This window comes from Vollenhovia emeryi, unplaced genomic scaffold, assembly GCF_000949405.1.
Source record: "Vollenhovia emeryi isolate VEMERY1.0 unplaced genomic scaffold, V.emery_V1.0 DF939220.1, whole genome shotgun sequence".
Classification (NCBI taxonomy): domain Eukaryota; kingdom Metazoa; phylum Arthropoda; class Insecta; order Hymenoptera; family Formicidae; genus Vollenhovia; species Vollenhovia emeryi.
The window spans coordinates 511,368-531,773 of record NW_011967146.1 but is presented as its reverse complement, the minus strand read 5'-3'; the positions used below and the strand labels follow the sequence as shown (position 1 = coordinate 531,773).

The 20,406-nt window shown below is 39.4% G+C and overlaps 3 protein-coding genes across 5 annotated transcripts; 2 read left to right on the top strand and 1 right to left on the bottom strand.

Annotated features, from left to right (window-relative positions):
* The first annotated feature begins 803 nt into the window (after positions 1-803).
* On the top strand, positions 804-5,169 carry LOC105560826 (docking protein 3). The gene is made up of 3 exons (XM_012010274.1): positions 804-1,464; positions 1,725-1,898; positions 2,001-5,169. The coding sequence occupies exons 1-3, from the start codon at positions 1,393-1,395 to the stop codon at positions 3,435-3,437; spliced, it is 1,683 nt and encodes a 560-aa protein (XP_011865664.1). The 5' UTR covers positions 804-1,392; the 3' UTR covers positions 3,438-5,169.
* LOC105560827 (DNL-type zinc finger protein-like) lies at positions 3,969-6,451 on the bottom strand. Its single transcript, XM_012010275.1, has one exon. It carries the CDS (start codon positions 5,739-5,741, stop codon positions 5,217-5,219), a length of 525 nt encoding a protein of 174 aa, XP_011865665.1. The 5' UTR covers positions 5,742-6,451; the 3' UTR covers positions 3,969-5,216.
* A 604-nt stretch (positions 6,452-7,055) lies between these two features.
* On the top strand, positions 7,056-17,536 carry LOC105560824 (protein spinster). Of its 3 annotated transcripts, none has more exons than XM_012010272.1 (10): positions 7,056-7,277; positions 7,385-7,624; positions 7,732-7,928; positions 8,338-8,489; positions 8,572-8,775; positions 9,897-10,031; positions 10,111-10,372; positions 10,453-10,551; positions 10,615-10,819; positions 15,945-17,536. In XM_012010272.1, the coding sequence occupies exons 2-10, from the start codon at positions 7,426-7,428 to the stop codon at positions 16,052-16,054; spliced, it is 1,563 nt and encodes a 520-aa protein (XP_011865662.1). In that variant the 5' UTR covers positions 7,056-7,277; positions 7,385-7,425; the 3' UTR covers positions 16,055-17,536. The 3 variants fall into 3 exon arrangements, with proteins under 3 accessions (XP_011865662.1, XP_011865663.1, XP_011865661.1); XM_012010273.1 differs by lacking the exon at positions 7,056-7,277 and adding an exon at positions 14,048-14,140 and having other exon boundaries at positions 7,341-7,624; positions 15,945-16,024; XM_012010271.1 differs by lacking the exon at positions 7,056-7,277 and having other exon boundaries at positions 7,343-7,624.
* The last annotated feature ends 2,870 nt before the right edge of the window (positions 17,537-20,406 follow it).

Genomic DNA, 20,406 nt, shown 5'->3' with positions numbered 1-20,406 from the left:
GTTTCTCTCTCACTGGCCATAAGAATTCGTCAAATTCCTGCGAGTGAGAGAGAGAGAGAGAGAGAGAGAGAGAGAGAGAGAGAGAGAGAGAGAGAGAGAGAGAGAGAGAGAGAGAGAGAGAAACGCAGGCTGTCTCACTTTTCTACGATCGTAGAATGTACTGTTTCTCTCTCACTCGCGGGAATTTGACGAAGTCTTATGGCCAGTCTCTGATTACAGGGTCTCTATTTTGTGCTATTTCGTTTTCTCCTGTTCACATGCGAACGAGAGAGAACGAAATAGCACAAAACAGAGTTCGTCCTTTTCCACGTGGGCCTCTACCCCCGCTGCTCAGTGCTCGGTCTAGATATATTATGTCTATGACGTCCCACGACCCAATATGCTCCAGCTTGCCCCAAAAGACCAATACCGTCATTTGGTTTACGATTTAAGCGACTCTAGCCGCGTTCGGCATTGCAGACCCGAGGCGTCGGAGCGCTCTTTCGCATTCGAGTGAGCGAGAAAGAGGAATGAGACAGAAAGGGAGGATTTGCAATGGCGAACGCAGCCGGTATTGGTCGTTGCGACGCGAGCAGGCCTAAAATTTCCTTGGCGAGTTTAACATTTATCAATGAAATTCTTCCGCCTTTCGCGGGTTCGCGCTAGAGAAAAAGGACCCACGATCGTGGCTCGCGTCAGCGATCGTTCGCTCGGCCACGCCAACGGGCCACGGGGGCCCCGGGAATGCCCGCGGCGCGGCGATTCGAACGACATCGTGCGTGCGCGCGTGCAGTTCCGGCGCGCCATCCGCGCGTCGACGCACGCAGGCGGGCGGGCGGGCGGACGGACGGGCGCCAGGCCAGGCACTGTGCGGGACGCGGTTGATCGCCGACATCGCGGACGTGTCGGTGTCCGTCGTGAGTCCGGGAAGTTACGGCGCGGTGCGGCGCGCGTGTGTCGCATTGTGCGTTACGCGGAACGTCACGTACAATACATACGGCGTACTGGCCGTTCCCTCGCGCTAGTTACACGCGCGGGCGGAGTGTTACGGAGTATATCTCCTCTCCTTTCTCTCTCACTCTCTCCCAGCGTCCGGCGTGAAATGTCAAGCGTCCTGCGTTACCATGGGCTGAATCCCGCCGCGGCGTAGAGCTGTCAGATCGCGCGCGCGACGAGGCGAGGGGACCGCGTACCCGGGGGGACGTGCCCGCGGGTGAGCGACGAGCGGACACGACGGGGGAGGGACCGCGGTGTGAAAGTCAAGTTGACTGCGCGTTTGTCCCATCTTCTCGTCCCCCTTTTCTCACTTTCCGCGACGCAAGTGGTTTTTCCCCGCCGCGAGACGGGACAAAGGAGCCCACGCGACCGCGACGGCCACGAGGAGGCGAGCGCGCCGATGTCCGATCGCCAACGATGGAGCCCGAGGAGCCTCTCATGCAGGGGGTGCTGCTGCTACCGCCGCAGGGAATGCTAGGCCAGCTCAAGGTTGGTCAATTGGCTCGCGCGGCGCGAGAGATAACCCGCGGGATGCGCCGCGCGCTGACGCGATATCGCGATATCGCGACGCCTCGTCCGCGGGCGTCTGTTCCTCTTCCCCACCCGCCTTTTTGCACGCTGCTCCCGCGCGACAGGTGCACGCGCGCGCCCTTTAAACGCTCGAAAGGAAGAGCGAATTGTATCACCCATCGTCCCTATCTCTCTCTTATGTAACGGCGAGATTGCCAACGGTCCTCGCTTGCTTTCAGAAATCGTGGCACAAGAGATTCTGCCAGCTCTTCAGGACGAGCAACTACGGGATCAAGCGCGTCGAGATCTACGACAGCCAGGAGGAGGCGATACTGCAGTCCCACTCTCCGCGCATCGTCACGCTGGACGCCTGTATCAAAATTGCACCCAGCAATCAGTCGCATGTCTTTAAGGTGCGTACTCGTTCTTCTACTCTTGATTCCTCGCTCTAACAGAGGCATTTCACTGGCTCGCCGCCTCGAGAACGGCCGTTGACGTGTTTGCGCTGCGTGCAGGTGGTGACCAAGTCGGGAATACACTATTTCGGCTGTTACTCGGAACTCGAGATGACCCACTGGATCACGGCGTTCCAGCTAGTCGCGTTCAAGGACAGCGTGACGAATCAAATAGAAGAGAACAACGATCTGTACTGCACCAGTGGGGAGGGCGTGTTTTCCGTGAAGGTCGTCGAGACGGACGCGTCCAAGCGGTGCGGGCTGGAGACGCGAAACTATACCTTGGTAATCGCCGCCGTGGACATGAAACTGATGGACGGTGACATCGTGCTGTTCACGTGGCCGTACAGGTACATCAGGAGGTACGGGTACAGGGACGGCAAGTTCATCTTCGAGGCCGGCAGGAAGTGCGAGTCCGGCGAGGGCTCCTTCCGCCTGGAGCACGGTAGCCAGCAGGAGATCTTCCGGTGCATGTACGCGAAAATGAAGTCTATGAAGAAGCTGCTGGACGAGGAGAGCAATTCGAACATAGATTGCAACGACACCCAATTCCAGGCGGCCTTGTCCATGGAGGCTGGCTCGAGAGCGGCCTTACCTCCCTCTTCGAACAATTCCTCGAGCAATCTGATCGACATAGATTTTTCTACCGCGCAGAACTCCCAGAAGCAGCTGTCCTCGTCGACGAGCATGGACTCGGCGATCTCGTCGAGCAGGTCGCTTAATAAATCCAAGCCCGCGAAACCGCCGCGGAAGTACGTCTTCGCCAACTTGCTGGAGAAGAGAAATCTCGACTCCCCGGAATTCCTGGACCTGCCTACGTGCGGCGAATACAGAACTATTAGCCAAGGTAATTCGCCGGAGTTGTCTCACAAGAGCATCGGCGGTGTTGCGCGCGAGGACGAGAAGCACCCGTACGACTTGGTGGAAATTAGGAACGACGCTTGGAAAACGCACGGCATCGACAGCGTGCATCACACGGAGAGAATAAACTCGAATCTACCTGGCGAGAGAGATAAGGAGAACGACAACGACGACCTGCAGTACGAGATCATGATGCCGGCACGGAATCACGATTCATTCCAGAATTCGTACAAGAGCAAGTGCGGCGTGGCCGACAACGCGATTGTCGTCGTGCCGTCGGGGATACAAAGCAAGACGGACGAGTCGGACTACGATAAATTGGAACACTTTGGATCCGCGACGAAGCTTAGTCAGAAGCCCACGTACAAGTATACGAATTCCACGCAAAGCGTACATTCCAACGTCTCTCACGGAGAAAGTTCGAGTCTTATCAATCCGACGTGGTCCAACTATGAGATCGTCGACGATATGTCCGCCATCAGGCTGGCCGACGACAGTCATCTCGGTTATGGGATTATCCGGAAGAAGCCGGATCTCTCCGAGACGACTTCCACCGGCAACACCGCGGTCGGTCCGCAGCACAAGGTTTTTAACAACAGCGAATACGCCATTGTGTCGAAACCAAAAAGGGTGTAAAGTGCCCGTGCGCTCGAGCGCCCTTTCAAAGTACGCGACGGGCATGCTACGAATTCGCCTTTACGAAATTCTTTTTGTAATTATTTGTGTAAGGATATGAAGAATATGCTAGTCTATATCGCGTCGTTAGAATGAAAGTATTCCTCTTTTACCAAGTGATTGGCACGTTGCAAAATGATATCATTACTTTCGCGTTGTCGTATATTTGTCCGACATTTTTACTCACTTTCTGTATCACTTCTTTTTTTAGAGACTAGTCTTTGTAATTTCTCTTACAAGTCGAGTGTCCAAAGGAATTTAATCCTCGAAAAATCATAGACGCGTCTGTGCCTTCTCACGAAAGATATTTTCTAGTATTGATTAGGGGAGCTCAAAGTGATTAGTATTTTATCCAACTTCATTCGACTGATTTATCAAAATACCTGTATAGTGCCTTGTAAAAACGAAAATATGTCAATTGATGCCAAAACAAATACTAAATCGTTGAACGTGCATGCGCGTTAAAAATCTTGATATTTGAATGTACGTATTGGTGTACTTAGAAATTTATTATTACATATATTACAGTTATATTCTATTGCTATTCTACTATCATTGTACCATTGTTATCGCTCTCATTCTATAATTATTGTTATATTCATATATATGGATAATTCACGTTTGTATCTATTATTATATTATTGAATTACAATGCGAAAACGCGTTCTACCCAGGCGTGTTATAAATTTCGTTTCAACTGCGAGACTATCGATATAAGGATGTACATAATTTGATACAAATACTTTCGTAAAAAGAGAACGAAGGGATCGTCACAATTGGATAAATTTATAGATATTTAACAGTATGTATGCTGCCACAATTTTAGATATACATATGCATAATGAATATTAGTGCTTTCGACGTTGATCGGATCAATCGTTTGCCTGAACATAGGCATCAAAATTTAATTGTATGAAACTTATCGCGTTGGATTTCAACAATCCAGAATTATTTCTGTTCAATTATCACATCCACTATATATCTAGTATGTATAATAGTGAAACAATAGCAGACGGGCTATTATTTGTACAATAGAAACCGCTATTATTCATTATGCTCAAATTTATGACGCACGAGTCAGATGCAATAATGATATATATGTAAGAATAAACAACTATTTTATATATTTTTTTATCTACAGAATCTTTTTACAAAATTGTATAAAACAATGACTTTAAGAATTTGTTGAGGAGCCGTTTGTAATAATATGTCCTTTGTGCCAAACAAATGGTCTACCATTGAAATGTCAATGTAAAAAGATACATATATATATATATAGACGATTAATTATAAGAACTCTACGAATCAATGAATTCCGGAATATATATTGAACAGATATATAAGCGAAAATCATTTTCTAGAACAAGTATTGCTAGTTTTAACAGATATATTATTAGGAATATATAAAACAAATTATATACACGTGTAAGGTTGATTCTCGTGCAACCTTTTGCGTGCGCCACTCGTTTCGTTTGCCATAAGTATTTGCAAAATTAATATCCACGGATGGATTCTGTTTTAAGGACACAATGTTCCAGCTAACGCGACGATACTTTCACGCCTAAATGTAAATTAATATACTTCTTCAGCGCATTCTGTATTTTCTAAAACGACTCGTATACAGTTTTACAGTTGCAGCCATCAGTTTTAACTATTATAGACTCACAAATTACGCAATAAATTTGTAACGAAACATCTTGTGCTCGTCTAACATGTTATTTCTAGCCTTCGAGGAAAACTTCAACTCCCCCTCGACTCCTCTATCATAACTTTCTGGGAGCATTCGTCGTGCGCTTTGCTCTCGCCGGCGTCCTTCCGGCTCTGCTCGAACTCCTCCTTCGAGAGGGCCTCGTAATAGCCGTCCACGTCGTTCATCACCTTTCGCACGGTCTCCCCCTTCAGTGCCATGAGCTTCTCGATGTTTATCCTGCGATCTATCTCCGAGAACCAGCCCAGGTTATCGGCAATAAGGTGATTGTTTTTGCAACCGTCGCATCGTACTATCACCACTCCCTTATCGTACGCCAGCTTCGAGATCAGCTTGCTGGTCCTCGTGCTGCATTTCTTGCACGTGAACATCAGCCTCAGTTTGCCCTCCAGCTTGCCCAATTCTCCACGGTCGCCGGCGTCCCCGTGAGCGAGCCGCACGTGACGGAGCGCCCCGGCCCCGTTCGACTCGCAGGAAATCGGAGCGGAGCAGCACGCCGCGTGCCGAGCGCAAGCCACACGCGCGCCAAGGCGCAACGCCTGTCGGACGGAGAACATTTTGATCCCGGCGACTCCCGTGCCCCGCGCGAGCGAAACAAGTTCCGTCGTAGCCGCTACGTGCGAGGTCCCGAGCCACGTCTAGGCGCACGAATCTACGTGCGATCGTAGGGAGAATGCCGAGAGTCCGGCAACGAATGTGATTCTGACTACTTTCGCGACACACATTGCGTCACGCGCTCCCCGCGACTGCCGGGAACCGTCTTGGATTTCGACGCGACGGTCATGCCGGTCGGAGAGTCAAGTCGCTTTTTAGGTTAGGTCTCCGCGTTCTTGTAACATAAATCTTTCCGTTTTAAACGGGCCTAGACTGTACTTGCCTAATTGTAAGTTCGACCACTTGTTATTTGGTTGTCTGACACGAGACTTGTCAAGCTCTGTAACCTAAGTATTTTAAGATCACGCTTGAAACATGGGAACGAAGGTGGACTCCAGCGGAATCATCTACGTTGACGAGAGCCATGAGAAGCTCCGCTCTACGCAGCTGCACCGCATTACACCTTCCGCACTTTGAGACGAAACGAATAAACAATTATACGATCGTCTCTGTCAATTTAACTGACTTTTTCTCTAAATACAAATCGAACTTGGGATTTTACAGTTTCATCATTTAATAATAATATGCACATAATAATACATAACTCTTGCGATGTAAAACATTAATAAAAAATGTTACAGAATGCTGCACACGAAGCTGTGGCTATTGTGTAACATTTATTTTTTTGGATTGCTTGCAATCTAATAAATTACTATCGTTGCATCATTCAGCATTCAGGATTCCTAGTAATTTAGTAAATCGCAAGCAATCCAGCAGGAAAAATAGCATCGTCTGCAGCGGATAATTCGGGCAAAACATGAAATACATGAATCATCGAGAGGCGTACGCATGTCCGACCAGACCCAAACCTAACTCCGAGTGCTTCTTCGTAGGTAAACACCCTCTGTGTAAACTTTGGGCCGCCAGCACCATCGAGTGCTACACCAGCTACGTGCGCACACGTATACGACAGCCATCCCCACCACCCTGGTGGCTATGTGGCAGACGTTCATCGCCGGCATTACTGTTTATCGGGGATCGATCGGCGATTAACCGAATTGGCGAGAAGTGCGGAGCTCGGCGCAGCGCGAAGGCCCGGGGAGTTCAAGGGTGAATCCCGCGGCGGGATCGTGTTACGTGGGACGGGGATCGCACGCGGCCCCGCGGCGCGTCAGCTGGCCGGAAATCAATTGCAATCAATCTCGCGCGACCTACGCTCGACGGACTTGTGCAATTCTGACGCGCCTCGCACGGATTTCACGCGCGAGAACGCGGAATATTTAGCGCGCGCGCGCCACGTCAGCGTGCGTATGCACGTACGCGCGCGCGTTGACGCACACAGAGACACGCGTGCACTTCGTACACTCCTGATTGCTCTCGCGCGATCCCCGCTTTGGAGTTGAATCGGAGGTGGTGTGATGCGCGAGCTGTGACGCTCGAAGATGCTCGCAAACAGTTTTTTGTCATCGCGCGGCGGGGCAACGTCGGCTGATTTCGAGGTTATGTCCTTATTTTGTCGCGGGGGGCAGCTGAACTGACGGGCAAAATGAGGTAGCGTCGAATCAATGATAATTTGCGAACTCATGAATTACATTGTCTCGAGCAGTGCGGCGTGATTAACGGCGGGAGTACCGGGGAACTTGTGCCATGGTAGACGATCGGGCGCCCGTCAACGCGGAGAATAAGTATCGTGCGGTGAACGCGGATCAGGACGAGCCGAGGGGGACGCGCGCGAAAGCAACGATGCCTTCGGAGTTGAGGTCGATCAGCGCGGCTGACTGGATCACGGTCGCCGTCCTCTGCTTCGTGAATCTCATAAATTACATGGATCGTTTCACGATCGCCGGTGAGTCTCGCCCCCTTTGCCTCGCGAACAATTTCGAATCGATAGAGGCAGGAGACGTCGTTTCTCGCGGCTCACTTACGAGGAACTGAATTTTTTTTTTATCGCAGGAGTACTGACGGACATCAAAAGCGACTTTGATATCGGCTACGATAAGTCTGGGCTGCTGCAAACGGCGTTCATCCTGAGCTACATGGTGTTCGCGCCGTTATTTGGATACTTGGGCGATCGTTACAGTAGAAAGTTTATCATGACCGGTGGCGTGTTCCTATGGTGCCTCACGACGTTCATTGGTTCTTACATGAAAGTAAGGAGCTGAGCAGAATGGCGGTCTTGCGCTCTTAAGACACAATGTTTTATGTTTTCAATCTTTGTCTCAAAGTAACGCACAATAACTGTCTTATGACTTGAGAATACAAGACAGCCATTCTGTCCAGGCCCTTAGTATATCCCTTTTTTGTAGACACTGATATTTACTCCAGTACTAAAAATGTCCATAGTCTACATGGCAAACTATGCATTTTCAGTACCGGCAGTGAATATCGGAACGCAGCCTGAATCTTGTTTCCGAGGTAAATCTATGGTCGTATATAAGAAATCTTGTATTCAGTTTGATATCAGTATGGAAAGGTGCCATGGATGTATCTACCTTTGCCACGTGCAAAGAATTTGCGAGGTGTACGTCTCTTATGTGTAATATTTTTTATGTATTTCAGACATTTGGATGGTTCCTATTCTTTAGGGCACTTGTTGGCATAGGAGAAGCCAGTTATTCTACAATTGCGCCGACAATTATTAGCGATTTATTTGTAAAAGATGTACGTTCCAAGATGCTCGCCCTATTCTACTTTGCTATTCCAGTTGGGAGGTATATTTGTTACGTGCTGCATGATTAGAATATACATTTCCTCATATTTCTTGTTATTACGTATATGCATTTATTATTTTAGTGGTCTAGGATATATTACGGGTGGTGAAACTGCTCGTATCACTGGCCACTGGCAATGGGGGTTACGTATTACTCCTATATTAGGCATCATAGCGATTCTTCTGTTACTCACTGTGGTGAGAGATCCTATCAGAGGCGAGCGAGAAGGAGGCGTTCACTTGACGAGTACTACATGGTCGTATGATATCAAGGAGTTATTAAAAAAGTAATTGTCAATTTTGCACTTTTTCCATTGAAGCTTTTACAATAACGTAAGACGCGTTCTCTTAGTTATTAATACTTTTTGTTTAAGATAGTAGTGATTTATACTATATTTCTCTATCCGTTACCAAGTGTTCACCGTGATCTTTGTACAATAGAATCTCAATTATCTAGCAAGATGTGAAATCAAGACCATGACGGATAATTGACTAGATAGACATACAATGTGCACGTACATATGTATATGTACAGGACGATTCATGAAGTGTTATCCCTGTTTATGAAACACATTCCTGGGGCTGTTTCCTGTAAAATTTCCCTATAAACTTGTAATTGATTTTTCTTTCGATTTTTTTAAATGTACAATGCAGAATGAAGAAAAGAAATTGTTTTAGAATGCTTTTTGATTAACAGATTAACAATCGTCAAAGTATTTATATTGTATTTATAACTTTGTTTCTATCGAAATTCTGAAAAACTTTTCCCTTTAATCTTGGCTTTCAAGCTTTCGCGGCTGCTGTCTTCTTCAGTCGTAATTGCTTCCGGATGGTTGCCGCGTCCGGTTGCAGTGTTGTGCCGACGTTTCACAAACATTGCATCATCACGGCTGGGAGGCTCTGATATTGTATCCAATATCTTGCAGACTGCAATGTTTGCGAAACGTCAGCACCACACTGCAAACGGATGCGGCAACCACCCCCGGAAGCCATTACTTTTCCTTTTAATTTTTAAATAATTGTAAGTTTTTAATTGTGAATCGTATTTTATTTACATATTAACATTTTTTTTACTTCAAAGATTTTAGGATGATTCTCCCTAAGTGAAAATATAACTTCGTGAATCACCCTGTATATTATAAAGAGTAGATCGAATTATTTAATTTATTTGACTGATTACATAAGCTAATAAAATTGAATTGAATTTTAATTATTTTTTATTGGCTCAATGAGTTATAAACAATATACATAGTGCCACAATAACAATGATAAGATTAAATGACAGTGAATGGGGACTGATGGTAAATAGAGTGGCAGATAATTAAAATTCTATTACATAACTTTTTCCTCCATTTGTAGTTTCTATACTACGGTACTACACTCGTTACAATATTGATATGATTTTCAGTTCAAGCTTTATGCTGTCTACTGCAGGATTTACTTGCGTGACGTTTGTCACTGGTGCACTGGCATTTTGGGCGCCAACATATCTAGAATTAGGTTTTCAATTACTTCCTCATGGAGCAGATGTCGATCCAAACGAGTACGCTTTTTTAGTACTTATTTTTCAATACGTTTATTATATTATAAAAAAATATATAATTATTGTTACAATGTTGCAGTGTTTCATACAAGTTTGGATTGATTGGTATGGCATCCGGTCTAATAGGTGTACCCTTAGGCTCAACTATAGCGCAAAAGTTACGAGCTTATTGGCAACAAGCTGATCCTTTGATATGCGCCGTAGGTCTTCTAATAAGCGTTCCATTATTATTCTTCGCTATGATTACTGCCAATACAAGTCCTACTCTCTGTTACACATTAGTATTCTTTGGTCAGTTGTCATTAAATTTGAATTGGGCTATTGTAGCAGATATATTACTGGTAGGTGCAATATTTAAAATACATACATTTCTTATAATTATTAATATTTTAATAAATTTAATTTTTCTTGTATGTTGCAGTATGTAGTAATTCCCACAAGGAGATCCACAGCAGAAGCATTCCAAATACTTCTTGCGCATGCTCTTGGAGATGCAGGCAGTCCTTACCTCATTGGACTTGTATGTATCAATAAACTCACTACACTAATATCACAAATAAATAAATTATTAATATCTTTTTAGATATCAGAGGGATTAAAGTCATCGTTCATGCCGCACTCAGATGTAGGAGGATCTAATGGTCATCCAGATGTAGCTGTCGACTTCCGTAGCCTACAATATGCAATGTTTCTGACAATGTTTGTAGAAGTACTCGGTGCTCTATTCTTCTTCTTCACAGCATTGCATATACAGAAGGACAAGGCGTTGGTTGATCTTGCTATCGCGGGTAAGTAAAATAATATGCCTACTAGGAACAATACTTGAAACAAAATTGTCGTTTAGATAACGTACTGTGTTTTGCACGTTTTCCATAATTGAAATTGCATCAATATAGCTTGTTCGACATATATACATACATACTAATATTGTCATTATTAGTGTTATGTATAAACTATATTAGTGCAAGTATAAATATTTTTTGCAAGAGTAATTTTTTTATATTTAGTTCCAAATATTATATGTGCGTAAACATTATTAAGTAAAGCATTGGGATCATTATTCACAAGTTATTTGGTAAGTGTAATATATATATTAAGATATTGAATAATCAAATAGATGATTAAGGCTCCTGGGTGCTCACCGCGGCTATCTTGAAATTGTGACGTCAGAAGCGAGAAATGACACGTAGAAAAATCGTCCGGTGTATGTTTACATAAAAAGATATTTGGGTGAAAACACGACAGATCGTTTCGGAATACTTGTAAAATTGGCCGGTAACTATCCTTTTCTCTTGACAGTTAACCAAAAGTCGTAAAACAAAGCCTAAACATGTGGCAAAAACACGCCGTTTGACAACCATCGAGAGGAGTGGAAAATGTACCTTTCACGTGTGTGTTCCTTGCAAATTTTATACATCGGCCAATTTTATGAGTTTTCTGAATACGTTGCACATTATAGCACAAGTGCACAACGAATAATAACGAAATAAAGCGGACGACAAAATAGGTTTATCAATATGTCAAATGTCATGCGGTACTCTGTAAAGGACCGTCTACATTGGATGTAAGCAGTAAGACGTAAGAAACCTATAACCTCTACTTATCAGTGTAAAAGCTAAAGTATAGACATAATTAAAAAAAAATGTATAGTACTGGTCGGACTGCACTCTCATTCGCCGAGAGTAAACGTCAGAGCTGAAGTAGGAGTAAAAAAATGAGAATGATTCATTTTTTACTCTTACTTTTTACGTCAGACTTACATCATCTATTGTAGACTATCCTTAAAGCCCGTATCAGACTACGGATTGAGATTGGGATTAGATTGAAATTTAACCAATCACAGTAAAGTTTACTAATCTTAAGTTCAGTAACTTTAAGGGCCGGGGCACACAAATGGCCTTAAGCAATAAGACGTAAGCAGTAATCGAATTGACCAATCATAGTCGAGAATTATGGCAGGCATATTATATATTCTCGACTATGATTGGTCAATTCGTTTACTGCTTACGTCTTATTGCTTAAGGCCGTTTGTGTGCCACGGCCCTTACTCTGATTGGTCAAATTTCAATCTAATCCCAATCTCAATCCGTAGTCTGATACGGGCTTTAAAGGCCCAAACACAATCAACAGGAACAGGGAATAGAATTTCTCACGCATTGGATTGGTTGGAAGAAAATTTCCGACGAATCCAACGCGTTAAAAATTCTATTCCCTATTCCTAATGCCTGTTGCCTGGCATTGTGTGATAGGCTTAAGAGTTGTTCGACAGTTCTCATTTCTATCACTCAGCTCTGGCGCCACCGTCAACGCGGAATTCTCGTCTCAGGGGCCAGGAGCCTTAATTGCTAATATATTATATAATAACGCTATATCGTATTAATAAATTAACATATAACATACACCATATTACGTCTGTAGTCTAGAGCTGGTTGGAATGTGAAATAAAAATTTGCACCTCTACTAAAACATTCTATTTTTACACAGTGCATGAATTGTTCGCAACTTTGGACTTACAAGCACAAGCTTTGGGATCAAAAAGAAGGTAGTATACCTACCTTTATTAATTATAGTATCGTTTAACACGTTAAGCGCCAAAAGTTTCTTTACTATATTGAAATATATTGTGTAATGTAATATAAAGTATATGTATATAAGAGATATATAAAGAATACGTAAATATATTCAAATGTAGTGTGTAAAAGGTATATGAAATATTTTATAAGATTACAAGCATAAGTAGCAAAATATTAAGTTTTATTTGCACATTTATTTACATTAATTGTTTTAATTCATAAAATTAATGGTTTTTAATGAGAAAATTATAAAAATGTTAGGCCGTTTCCTAAAATTTATTAAATGTATGATTATAACTTTTTAAAAAATAATTTAAGTTTATAAAGATAAATCTTTCTGCACTTTTACATTTTTAAGAAAATTTTGTATATCTTTGTCCGTGGCGCTTAATTTGTTAAAATTCAATATTTTTATTTTTATTTTTTATTGCAATTGTTTTATGTGCAATGATTTGAAACATTTGTAATATAATTTCGAGTTTTTATTTTATATTCCACCAAAATATACTATATTAAAGAAGAAGATATCCGTATTCATATTAAACGTTTTTTTAACATTAGAGAAAGAGAGAGAGATATATATGTATATATATATCTTTTTGAAATCAAGTAGTTTGATCATATGAAATTTGTTATGAGTTTTCCTATTTACATTTATTGATCTATTTAACAATGCTGCTTCACGTGTTAAAGAACGCACAAATCAAACATTGACTTGGTTATAACAATTCTCAATCCACAAATAACAAATATTTAAATTTACCATCTCACAGATTGACGAAATATTATTTTTCTTATCATCTATAAATCTCTTCGTGTAGCTTTTTAGATTTTTTATATAATTTTGTACAGACAAATCAATACATTAATTTCTTATTTTTTGCAATTAACATTGCAATATAAACATTGTATAATATAATTATAATATTTATGTCTCTATACTTGATAATTATATGTTTGGATTACTCTGTCCTAAAAATATAGTGAATTTACCTATTTTTCACAATCTTAACTTTTAGGTCAGTTGAGACATTCCACATACATTGTTATAGGTACAAGAAAAACTTGGTCTTTTGTTTAAATTTCCTTTAAATTTTGTACAAATAAGAAATTAGTACAATAAGAAATTAATTATGCCTTTAAAATAACAAAATTGCATCTTAAAAATTTTTATACAAAATCAAAGAGTTACAAAAGTACAAAATTAACTCTTATATGTTGGAAATTTTCTATTTTTTAATCTACAATTGTACAACATATCTATATTTGAATCATTTAGTATTAGAGATGTATATTATAAAATGAATGGTTTATATTATTTTTGTTATTAAACATTTTTCAGAAATGGGCTATTTTTAGTGTAAACGTGGTATATTTTACATGGATTAGTTCGGAATGTGCATGTAGTTATTTTTATATAACATGCAAACATCTTTCTTGCAGACAAATGTCTAGATACTAAGAATAATGGGCAAGCTGAATCAACGCATTTATAGATCATCACTGGGCCTTCCCTGATAATATGCTGTATATCTGGTACATAATTTATTTTCATGATTTCATTCTTTTTTTTTAATTTGGTTTGGTAATCAAGTTAATCTTGTACAAATAGTGATTCTATAATGAGGGTTTTTTGTTTTAGATATATACTTATAAATTAACTTAAACAATGTCTTAAGAAAGATAAACATATATTTCTTTAAGAAAGATATGTGTGATGTGCATTTATTATGTGTAAATTATTTATTTTATATAAACATGATCGAGGTACACATGAAATTTTATGATGTTTTTATATTGCACATGAATTAATAATTATTGTTTCCATTTCTGATTCTCTCTCTTTTATAATTATTTAATATAATTACTACATCTTCTGAATTCTTGGAGAATCTATTAGATACTTATGAAAACGATATCTTTCTCAATATCTCTTTACCAAATAAGATTTGAAATTCTATATTTAACTGTATTCAATCAAAAAATTAAACTTACTTAAGAAATATATGTTGGTTGATATTATAAATAAAATTTATATAGTTTTACATAGTCAAGTTGTATTTAAAACGACATTGACCAATTAAATTGATTATCAATTATCATTTCATATTCTTTTTTACATTGGGTTTTTCAAATTATTACATATTTAGTTTATAATTTCTAAAAGTATTTTTCTGTTTTTTTTCTATTTTTATGATTTATATTCTCTAAAAATGCATGAGGTATTTTAAACCTAGGAATATGAAGTTTTTCACGTTATTTATTGTTTTAATTTTATATTTTGCCCGAAAATGTCCTAAATGGAAAATATAACGTATTAAGATAATTAAAAATGTTTTACTACTATATGTACTTTTATATAATAACCTAATTCAAATAAAATTGTTATATCTTTATATAGTTACAATACAGATAAAATATGGCTCAGGCTTGATATTCCTATTATTAGAATTAATATTAGGATTTAAAAAAAAGGATTTTTATTGGTATTTATTGAATATAACGGAGGAATATTTTATAAATAACATTAAAATGTAATACTAAAGTAATATGATATCATCTTTTAGAATGATGAAGCTTGCCTATAAATCTATGTGTGGAATGTAACACAACTAATAGACTTAGTTTATGTATATTTGTGGATGTATGTCATGTGGATATGGTACAATGTTGCATGTATGTTTTTAAATAACTAAATTGTAATTGGGAGAATTGCAAAGTTGTCAATATATATATATATAATATATATATAAATACATTTATGTTGAAAACTGAATAGATGGGATTTCAAGATGCATTATGCACAATTTATGCTTGGTGTTATACAATATTATTGTTGCTATACATATTTATCACATAATAAATGGATTTTAACATTCTTAGCTTCATACAGATGCTTGAAGGATTGCTAGAAATATTGCTTGTGTATACCTGTAGTATTTTTATCAATGAGTGTATATTGGTTGTGTGTGTACTCCACTGTTTCATTTTACTTTAGAAATCTTACTCAAATCTCATGACCTGTCATTACATGGAAGCAAGGATCTTTATTCAAATAAGTTTAATATATTTGAATACTACTTGCTTATAATTGGAGAAGTGTTTAGTATACACACTTCATATGTAAGAATTAATCAACTTAAAAGCGTGGGAATTAAAAAATATATATATATTATTTTAACACAATAATAACTTATATGTGTAATATATTATCATATATTTGTATGTAAATCGATATATTTAGCTGCAATGCAATCTAGCTGCAGATTTTTTATCTGTCCGGATCTGCATATTATATAATTACATATGTTATAGTTTGTGTTATTTATATTATTTTCAGGTGGAAGTCTTTCAGATTCAGTGTGTATTTGCAACGACCCAGTTAACAGCGAATTACAAAATGATACAAATACGATACTAGAATTTAACAGGCATCAACCGTCTCACTAGATTTTTGTGGGGTCTTAATACTTTACATAGGCCATTGTTACGAATGTACAGCTTAATTCTATCAAACGTAAATATGGATTGGACTTTATAATATAAAATGTGTCATTGATACAAAGATATATGTATTATATGCAGCATGTATTTGCAAAGAAAGTTTTCATATAGTCATAATGAAGAGTACCTTCAGAAAAATAGTTACAAGTTACCACTGTTAATAATGTACAATACGTTAGACATGTTAACAATGCAGCTCTAGTGTCAGAATGAAGATGCATATGTAAATTGTACAATATTTTTTAATGTTATATTTTTATAACTTCTCATATTGCAAATTCATGTAATGTCTCATCGCATAATAGATGCAAATTTGTATGAATAATTGTATGAAGAATCTATGCAGAATGCTAAGGTTGTATTAGTAATTGCGTATAAGATTAGTATAAGGCACAATTATTTTAATCAAATATAAATATTTGATTAATTTATCAGTAGGTTTATACTGCTCTAGTATTAAACTATAAAAATGCTAACAATTGCATAATTCTTTAGAAGACATTTTCAACGGATACTATGAATTTAACTTTTTTTTTTTATATAAAACTTGTAATTATTAATTAACTATTACTATCAAGTTTTGGTTTGGTTTGGTAAGTTAGACATCCGTACAGATAAATATATTTGAATAAGTATAAATGTTATTTTTTCCCAATAAAATAAACAGGACATTTTTGAATGTTTTTTAGAAATATTACAATTACAATACAAAGTATTATAAAATAATATATTGTAATAGTAAATATATTGATTTTAAATAATTAATATAAATATTATAAATTGTTACAGAATTAACTGCTCTTTTCTTCCAGTGATGTAAGATAACGGTTCTTTCCAAAATTTTTAATATATGAATTATCTTTCAATAGTCATATTTATAATTATTATGTAATGCGAGTTTAAAATGTTTATATTTAATGAAACAGAAATATAATTCTGTTATGTAAAATGCACATTGGGACATTTAAAAGTTTAATAAAACCTATTGAAAAATATGTATATATTTTATATTATTATATAATTAGATACGTAACGCCTATACATCTTCACATAAAAGGAAAGTAAACACAAGGTTTATGTAAAGTTAGTATTGATTAAATAAAATTATAAAATCCATGTTAAATTGATTAACTGCGAAAATTGGAAGATATGAAATTTAAGATTTAAACTAGATGAGGTCGAGAAAGTTATAATGTCACGAGCTTTTATTTAAAAATAAATATTCGATAACTCAGCTAAGTATACCATATGATAAAAGTGATTGAACCATATGTATTTTAGCGCAAAATGACAGTACTTACATATACAATGATGAGCAGAAATTACATAGATTGTAGATTTAATCTGCATTTGATAATACTTTAACTATAAGAAACGAATTGTACATTACGTTATATATTCTGCAAATAAATCTTTTTGTATACAGAATTATGTATTTTGCTTAAAGATAATTTCTGAAGAGGAAAGAAATCATCTTGCAAATGATGATTGTAACTCGAGTACACATGAAGGTTCTTTATTTGTTGTTTTATTTTTGAGACTGTAAATGAATATATGTGGCAGCAAGCGATTAAAAGCGAATTGAGAAATACCAAAGTCAATCAGTTCTGCTTTTGAAAATTAGCGATATATTTTATAGAAGAAATGTCCATTTTTTATTATTGAGTTTTCCTTGCAGAGTCTCCATAGAATCATGGTTTATCTCGTCTTATTTTCGCATTGATTTGCATATTCTCGTGTCAATGGGTTTTTTTATCGTACAGATATGTCAACTCTAAATTTTTCGTCCGATCGTTTTCTAGACCACCCTGTATATGTACACAGAATACACCGCAGCATCGTGTAGCGTGTGTCTGCAGGTTGCGGTTGCGTCACAAATAAGCAGGCGAAGTCAGTATTTTTAATGGAAAGTCGAAGACTGCCTGAATAGAATGAGCTATCGGGGAGGGAAGCGACACTCTCTCAGTTTCTTTGATCAATAATGAAACTTCTCTTCGCTTTTCTTCTCACTGTCTCTCTCTTTCTTTCCATTTTACTTCCCTTTCTTTTTCTCTGTTTGTCTCTTTTTCTCTCATTGTCTCTACTCTTTTTTCCATCTCGCTCGATCCTCGCTTTCTCATTCCCCACGCATCTCCCTTGTGTCGCTGTCTTACCTTATACATTTTTAACCCTTATTTCGGCCCCCGCGTAGACAAGGAGACGACTCAAAGCGAGAGAGCCAAGTTTTAACAACCCTTAAGGTGTATCCCCAAGGCCACCGGCCCTCTTTCCTCCAGATAATCCACTCGGCGAGTCGTTCGCGCGTGAGCCTCTGTGGAAGAGGACTCGATAGCCTGCATCCTTCGAGGGCCGGCTTCCGAATCCAAGGAATTTTGGTCCCCGAAATAAGTAACTTCCTTAGGAGTCAATAAGAATGTTAAGACTTTATTTAATACATAGAGCATGTCGCATCTATCGCATTTATCATTTTAAATAGAGATTTCTCGATGTCATGATCTACAGCCGAATTTATCTTGATAAAAATTTGATGGACAAACCTTATTCTTTACATAATTTTCCAATGTTTATACAATTTTAGTAAGTAACATTTATATACAGTTTCTGTTAAGGTGAACTCTTTGTGTCAAAAAATATAATTTTTATATGTATTCATCTATTACATTTTGAAGCCTAATCTTCTATCATCTTTAATTTTCTACGCTTAAAGATTTCCATGATTTCGTGAAATCGATCTTAAACTCTCCGGAAAACATCTCAATTAAAATCTGAAGAGAACATCTTGATTAAAATTTGATGAAGTTAAAGTATTATAGAATATCAAGTAAAAATGATGATAGTTTTATTTGTTACAATATTTTTCCTGTTTTCTTGTTATAAAATGGAATTGTGGAAATTTAGTTCAATATATTTAATTATAACAATTTTTGCAAGCCGTTTGAATTTGTTCATATAAAATTTTCGATTTAATGTATCGACTTTATTATTCGATCTGTCTGTCAAAAGGTAGCAAGGAGTACAAGAATTACCAATAATAAGTCAATGAAATCAACATGAATTAATATGTGTTATAAAAATATGGTGGTAAATGTTCTATGTACAAAGCGATAGGAAACATTGATATTTGTAACACGACTTAAGAATTTTTCAAACGTTTATTCGTAGCGAGCGAAGCGATCGAGCAAGGCCGACTTTTCGTCGGCCCTCCGCAATTTTTCCTAACAGCCCCGGTGGTGTCCGATGATGGGGGACAGTGGAACATGAAGCAATGCCGGGAGGGGGAACCTTCGGGGGTGGTGCCGGCACAAAGAAAAGCGCGAGGAGGTGGGGGGCAAAGGATGAGGAGAGGCCACCGCGGTGCGGGATAATGCTTAACAAGCCGACTTGAAAGGACAGCCGCCATTTTGAGTCAATACTTGAAAGTCTTTGCTCATTAAGAATATTTTACATCCACCTTCCACACGCTACGCGACCGACGTCGCAGTTGCCTCCCTATAACCGGCGCCATCTCCGCCTCTTCTTTCTCGCTCCCACGCTCGGACTTTCTTTTTCTTCTCGTCCTTTCTTGCCCTCGGCTTCCAGAGTCGTTCTCCTCCTCCTCCTGCTCCTCCTCCACCTCCTCTTTCTCATCTTCCTCCTTCGTCTCGCGCAGGGGCGGCTGCACCCTCGAAGATGGAAGTTATTTACGCGGCACTCGGAGCACGCTTCACCGTCGCGACCCCGTAGCCGACCCTCACCCCCGACGTTTCGATCTGGTCTCCCCTTTGCCACGCTAACACGGTGCCCCCGCCTCATCGCCCTCGCCCTCGCCCTCATCGGGCACGCAGGCAGCCACTGGGCAAGGAAGGGTGGCCAGCGCCAACCCCGCGTCCTCGTTCTCTCGGCGAGGGATGGAGAAATCTCCGACTTCGCCATGGGGGCCCACCTTCGTGCGCCCTACCAGCAACGACGGGTAAACACCGTCCCATCTCGCAGCGTTTTTCCTAATTCCTACCCAATTTCGCTTTTAGCATTTCAATTTCTACCTTCCTCCCTCTTCTACCTCCGATTCCCTCCCGTTCGTCGCTCGTCGGAATGACGGATTATCGTCGGACGAGCGAGGGCTCGATGGGGAAGGGCCCTGTGGGCGGAATAGATGAGCGAAAATGACGAATAGCCGCGCACGACGGATGAATGTTTATCACGAATTTGGGACAAGTTTCTCGGGTTCTAACATAATGGCAATTTATTTTATCTGTTTTCTCGACAATGCCCACTGTTGTATTTGCATGACAAACGATTCCTTCTACTTTGTAAGTCCT